The sequence below is a fragment of the Austrofundulus limnaeus genome, unplaced genomic scaffold (assembly GCF_001266775.1).
Source record: "Austrofundulus limnaeus strain Quisiro unplaced genomic scaffold, Austrofundulus_limnaeus-1.0 Scaffold769, whole genome shotgun sequence".
NCBI lineage: Eukaryota > Metazoa > Chordata > Actinopteri > Cyprinodontiformes > Rivulidae > Austrofundulus > Austrofundulus limnaeus.
Genome location: NW_013953171.1, coordinates 21551 through 28734, shown reverse-complemented (window position 1 = coordinate 28734; position 7184 = coordinate 21551). Strand labels below are relative to the sequence as shown.

The 7184-nt window shown below is 35.7% G+C and overlaps 1 protein-coding gene across 1 annotated transcript in view; it reads right to left on the bottom strand.

Annotated features, from left to right (window-relative positions):
- The window catches only part of ska3 (spindle and kinetochore associated complex subunit 3), a gene marked incomplete at both ends in the record, with an annotated part of 27263 nt that overhangs the window by 11208 nt on the left and 8871 nt on the right, over nt 1-7184 (bottom strand). The window contains 4 exon segments of the mRNA XM_014028489.1: nt 667-746; nt 2748-2927; nt 5613-5807; nt 5935-6128. Of these exon segments, the coding sequence (XP_013883943.1) occupies nt 667-746; nt 2748-2927; nt 5613-5807; nt 5935-6128 (649 nt within the window).

The window sequence follows — 7184 nt, the reverse complement described above, 5'->3', positions numbered from 1 at the left end:
TTACAATACAAAGAGTTGGATGTTGTCTTGATATTTGTTACTTTTATATATTGAGAAATATGTAAAAAAAAAGTTTATTATTTTAACAAAAACACATACAAAGTACCGAAAATTGGTACCGTTAAGTACCGGTGCCGATTCCCAGGTACCGGATATTGGTACCGAATCAATTCAAATGCCAAAGGTACCCATCCCTAATTACAAACATTAACTGTTTTTGCTATTGCCTTCCTGCTACGTAAGCAGACACAAAGCATTGTGGGAAATCTGAACCCTGACCGAAACCAACAGTCAGCAAGGATGTATACCTTCTCAACGTGTGTGTTTATCTGGGAGGGGTGCTGTTGGATAGATCACGTGTTGTGATTCATTGACAGCCATTCCTTCCACTGTTCAAGATAATGATGACTGGTAGATAATTAGTTATTAGCTGTACTGCATTTTTATTTTAGAAAGCGCAAATCCGCTAATGAATTATAAAAATTAGTAAGACCGCTAAAACACAAACGAAATATTTAGGTCCACAATTAGCAGATTTGCGCTTTAGCGRGCTGGTGTCCACCACTGGAGACTCACATGATGTTAAAAAAAATCTTGATTTATTTGTTGCTCCTCTTAATATTTAGATTTTATTTAACTGAACTGGCAGGAGGAAAGCTTGTTTACCACTCTCTGTTGTTGTCTGTCGTGACGTGAGTCTGCTGGGATGCAGCCGTTGTCTTTTTCTTCTGAGCCTGGAACAGAAGCTACGAAAGAAGAGACAAAAGTCGGTCAGACATTTCATATGGATTTGGTTTTGATGCTWTGAATTGTTTGTCAAACTAAAATCTAATCAAAAGTATTTGTATAGCACATTTAAAAACAACAACGATCACTGATTAAAGTGGTGCACACACAAAACAAAAAGCAAACAGACAGAACCAAAAACAAAAGACAGTTAAAATGATAAGATCAAACATAAAACAAAACCAGCAAAAATTTAAACTCTTGAGCTGTAGGAAAAGTAAAAATGTAATGTAATTAAGAGTTCAAAACAACAAGAGTTAAAGTGAACCAGCCTGGACCTCAGGGCGACTAAAAGTAAGCGATCATTAGATCTAAGGGATGTGGGGGGAGCATGGAGGTCAGAGGGTCTTAGTGAGACAAACAGTAGTTTTAAAGACAAATGACTGTTGTGGAAATATTTATTTAACAGGGAACAGAAATACACAATTCAAACAATAAAGGCACTTTGTAGAAGGGTCGTCTGAGTTTGTTTGTGGCAATAAACAAGAAAACAGAAGTTAACACAGAAACACCAGGCTGTCTGTCAAAATCTGTACTAACCCCTGCTTCCCTGAGGATGTTAGCAGGCCTCCTATAAATACAGTTTAACAAACACCATTAGGTCATCTGAATAAAGCAAGGGCCGTGCTGGGTCAAGGGAAAACACAAATATAAATACAAGTGATATCTAAGAGTGATTGCTGTTAGGAAACCTTGTTCTGGCTAAAATCGTTCTACTTACCACCAAACAGTGTGGTTATTAATRTAGGTCATCAGTGGTGGGCACCAGTCCGCTAAAGCGCAAATCCGCTAATTGCGGACCTAAATATTTCATTTGCGTTTTAGCGGTCTTACTAATTTATATAATTCATAAGCGAATTTGCGTTTTCTAAAACTGAAATGCAGTACCGCTAATAACTAATTATCTACCAGTCATCATTATCTTGAACAGCAGAAGGTATAACTGTCAATGAATCACAACACATGATCTATCCAACAGCACCCCTCCCAGAAAAACACACACGTTGTGAAGGTATACATCCTCGCTGACTGTTGCTTTCGGTCACGGTTCTGATTTCCCACAATGCTTTGTGTCTGCTTACGTGGCAGAAAGGCAATAGCAAAAACAGTTAACGTTTGTAATCCATACTAAAATGTTGTATGTATTGATTTATTTTACTTTACAATAGGAGCTCCTTTTTAAAAAAATAAGAAAGTTACGGTTAAAAAAATTAAATAAAATAAAGTTAGTAAACGCTGGAGCTCAACACTTGACATAATTGATCGAAGCAATCGGCCAACGGGGTAGGACAGACATCTAGTGGTCAACAGGAGCAACTACATGAAAAATTTTAAAATCAAAGCTCTTATTTTGAAGGGAAGATAGTTTCCTGACCTAAATATTTTCATAAGTGCTTTAGAAATTGCGGAGCTAATTTTTGGATTAGCGCTGCCCACCACTGTAGGTCATGAATTACTGACTTAAAACGAAGTATTTTTCCATTATTGCTCCTCAACCAAAGGTAGATCTGACTGTTGTGTAAGAATGAAGAGTTGCCTAAAAAAAGAGAAAATGGGAGAATCTTAAATAAAATGGGACCGATAATGGATCCTTGAGGAACTTTACATGAGAATGGCTGAGGAGGAAATAGCTTCTGAGGTTACAGAGAAACTAACCCTTTAAATATCTACATGTTTTGAGACATGTTATGGTTTTAAATCTTTAAATCATTCAATTCAGTTTATTTCTGTAGCGCCCAGTCACAACAAACGTCTCAGGGCACTGCACACAAAAATCACTAAATCTAAAGAAACCAGCAGATTGTGTTGAATCTTCACTCATYCTGAGCAGCACAGTGGTGACAGCGGAGAGGAAAACAACCCATAGCTGAACCGTGAGTTAGGTTTTAAAAGATCTGAGTGCAAAATATTACATGAATATTGATCCACGGTAGGCTTGGTTTTTTGGGATGAACACATACTTTACAGATGTCCTGGGTAACGGAGCTGAGGTCCGGCATTTCAGGGGTGCTCGGTTCCTGGTAGATGCTTCTGATGCGAGGTGTTCCCAGGCTGAACTCGTGGTCGGGTCCATCCAGTTCCAGACTGGTGTCCTTTCCTTCTCTGCCATTCTCACACATGTTCATTGTGTTTTTATTTTTCTGTAGATGAACACACAAATGAAAATCCAAGAAAACAACAACAGAAAAGTGTAATTTTTTTGTTAACATTTTGAATGCGGTTTTAAAGAACTAGTTTTCACCACTTTAGAATCAAATGCAATTACAAGAATTAGGGCAAATTTAGCTAATATTCAGGGTTTCTATAAAGTTTTCATTAAAATGACAACTTTTCCAAGACTGAAAAAAATCAACATTTTTAGTCAGTTTGTTATATTTTTTATGTTTCAGTACAACCATTTATTGAATATCTCTGGACAGAAGTCCTGCTCTAAATAAACTTCACACAAAAATAGAAAGCATCATAGGATTTACTGTAGACTGGACTTAGACTGATAAGCTACATATTGTATTATTTTAAGGTTTTTTTTTATTCTTTCATCAAACTTAAATAAAGTTTTATTGCTTCTGAGCAGCGAGTCATCATATTTTCAACATCTTTCTGGGTCATTCACAAGCTCTGCAGTAAACAGTGAGCGTACAGTCAGTCCATCCTCTTACATCTGTCACACATCACTGTTGTTCAGACGTGAACATTACCCATCAACTCCTTCAACTCAAACTTCTTTCCTTTGTTTTACTGCTAGACAAATTTACAACGCCTAGATCTTTTTAACAATCATTATTTTAATGTCCTTAAATTGTGTTGGTGACAGGAAACAAGTCGGAGTCTCACGAGTCTGTTGTCAAGTTCAGACTTGGATAAATCCTTTAAAATGTTTCTAAATTTTCACAGCTCCTTACACATTATGTTCGGATTCTGCTCTTTGTAACTTCCTTGTGCTAATTTTAGCTACTTTCTTGCTACTGTAGCTTTTGATTCTTCTGATTTTTTTCTGCTAATTTGTGCCAATTCTGCTTCTTATATCTTCTGCTATTTTTAGCTATTTGCTGCAACTTTAGCTAATGTTCAGCTGTTATTAGCCAAATTTAGCCATTTTAAACTAAACACATTTTTTTACACTGTTATTACTTTTTTCTGTTAAGTTCAGCAACCTTGTGCTCCTTATGCTAATTAAAGAATTTACTAATCTACCTTTTAGCTTTTTTACTGAACATTTTGGCTGTTAGCTATTTTAATTGTCACTTTTTTGTATGTTTCTGCATTTTTCTGCTAATTTTAATTTTTTATAACACTTTCATTATTTGGGTGCTAATTACAACTTGTGGCTATTACTTTTATTTAGCTTATTTTATGCTAAATTTAGCTTCTTTTTTGCTATTTTAACTATAGATCTGCTTCTTTTTGCTATTCTTCTGCTTGTTTCTATGTTTTGTGTTTTTCTCTGTGAATTTGTTATTTATGCTTCTTACAGATGTTCTCTTCTATATTCAGCCATTTTAGCTTTTAGCTGTTTTCTGCTTTATTAACTGCATTTTTGCTCTTTTTTACCGTTTTTCTGCAAAGTTAGGCTTTTTTTGTTGCTTCTTTCAGTTTTTCACATTTGAACTCACAATAACATTTTCACTATTAAATATATTCAGCTCAATTTCAACAGCGTTCAGCTTAATTTTTCAGCAAGAAGCACTCACATTAGCATTTTCACAGGAAATGCAATTTCTCTAGTTATAAACACCTTGGTTTTATTTTAGATAGAGAGCTTTCTTTTAAAAAGCACATAGCAAACGTGTTACGAACACCGAGAATGACGATTGGGTTTTAACGGATCGTGTTTTTCTCTCAAAGCTAGAAGAAAATTGGTTTCAGCAACTTTCCTATCACTCCTACGTTTATGTAGATGTTTTTTATACAAATATGTCGACCCAATCCCTGAATACTGTATCATTGTGCTTTAAGGTTTGTAACAGAAAGCAGACGTCTTACACATCATTCTGAGTCATATGTAAAAGCTGAATAGCCTCCTTTGAGCGTACAGAGATTACAGTCTGATTTATAAAAGTCTACTCAGCTTGGCACTGACTTATTTAAACTCTCTCCTAAAACATGTTGTTACTGCTCGTTCCTTACGCTCCAACATCGTTCTTCGCATGTTGCACATGTTCAAACAGAAAAAGGGAAGCAAGTATTCAGTGTTATGGCTCCTATGGAACCAGCTCCAGTCTGAACTCAAGATGTTGGATCTTATTTCACTGGAATCAAGGAAAGCAAAGTGATTGCTTTGAAACTGTAATTTGTTTGAACTTGTGTACATTGTTTAATTTGTTTTATTTTTGTGTAACCAGGTCGTTGTGTGTTGCAGACTTCTGTCCAGGTCCCTCTTGCAAATGAGATCTGGATCTCAATGGGGTTTTACCTGGTTAAAAAAAATGAAAGAAAAATAAAAGAATTTCGGACTCAATTACAGAGGGATCAATGGGCTGAGTGGCATCACTTTAGTGCTGCAGACTGTTCACACTGCAGTCTGATGGTGGTCGCACAACCACACAAAAATGGCATTGCAGCAAAAAAACAAAAAAAATGTACCGGTAATTAAATTGGGGGAGAAAAATAATCTAAATTGTGCATTAAGATCAGCAGTGTGAATGTGGCCTAGTACAGGACTTTGTAAAATAAGTTTTTTTTCTCTAATTGGGTACCTTTTTTTTCTACATTCAGAACTTATTTGATACTTTGATTTTTTTAATGTCAAATAAAACTTTTAGTTAAAAAAAGGTTGTTCTATAAGTTCAGTAAATATTAGAGAAAACACTTCTCTTAGGACTTACAATTTGTAAATAATGTCCCAGAGAAGACTGCAACTGAGGAATCTCCGGCATCTGCTTGTCCTCCACACCAAAGATAGTCATTTCTGGCACTTTGTACTCCCACTTGTGTTTTGTTGAACCATTACAAGGTGTTTCAAGATGGAAGATGTAGTTGTCTTCATCAGACTGCATGTTGATGGGCTCAGGCTGCTCACTCTAGACACGTGTTATAAAAAAAAGTAGTTTTTTTTTATTCAAACAAAAGGTGAAAACAATTCTTGAAAACTGAATCAAACAATTGAAAAAWTTTAAAAAACAAAGCATTGCTCAAATAGATTCGTACCTTTTTGGTGCCACCAAGTCGTTTTAAATACGGTGTTTGAAACGGAGGAACCTCAGGAGTGGACGGTGAACTTCCAGGGYGACCTGGACATGCTGGCTCACCTTTGTTTGGCTCCGGTGTGAAACCGTTTGCCTTTTTCATCTTCAACCCCGGAGCGCAAAGAGAAGGCAGCTCTGGAGAGTTTAACTTGTCAGCTGAGGACAAAATAAGAGAGTATAAAAAATAAAACATTCCCATGTTCTCTTTCAGAAAGAAGGCTGATTTTGTAAACTGTGCTGGTTGGGAAAGATTTGTTTGAACATCTAGGGATAAAACTGAATGTATATTTTATAACAGTGCTAACAACTTCAAACACTGCCTCAGTGTTGTGCAGAACCTTTGTATCACCAAAAACAAATCACTTCAGGAAATGAAAAAAAAAGTATTTTTAAATAAATAAACTCTGTGTTCTCACAGGTCACAAGATGCTTTTGACATTTTTATTARATAAACCAGGGCTCTAGATTAACTTTTTGCACTGGTTGCACTGGTGCGCCTAACATTTTTTCTTAGGTGCACCAGCACAGAAGTTAGGCGCACCCAAATTTTCAACCACGTCACATCAGAGTTTTACAGGTTATTTTTTAATCACTGTTCATTAAGGCAACATTAACTCAAAAATAATTAGTTAACAACCTAGTAAACATAAAGTTCTTTATTTGAACCAGAATTGTAGACATTTAACTTACTGAAAAGTATTTAAAGTGATTCTATAAAATTCTAAGTGCAAATGTTTAAGAGCTGAACGTCTTTTAAACATATTAAACATTTCGTGGTTAATTTTTTATTTTTTTTAGACACATGCCCCTCAGAGGGACAACTCCTGTAGTTTGGCCCTATGGATCTTTGGCCTTGGATAAACCAGAATGATGAACAGAGTATTATTATTAATATCAGAAATATTACTGATATTCAGTGGCGGCTGGTGGAATTTTCTCCAGGTGGGGCTACAACTCCAAAATAGACGTATCCCAAAAAGCAGTCAAACATGTACTAAGTTGTATCACGCCAGTGTATTTATTAAACAAATGACAATAATAAAACAGTATTACAATGTCATTACAATGTGTTTTATTTTTAGTACATAAATTTTGCTCTTCGGTTACTGAGAAGCAAATTTCTTCATGACTCTGGTTAAATTCAGGGATGTTTTAACCAGATTCTTATACACTCACCGGCCACTTTATTAGGTACACCACGCTAGTAACGGG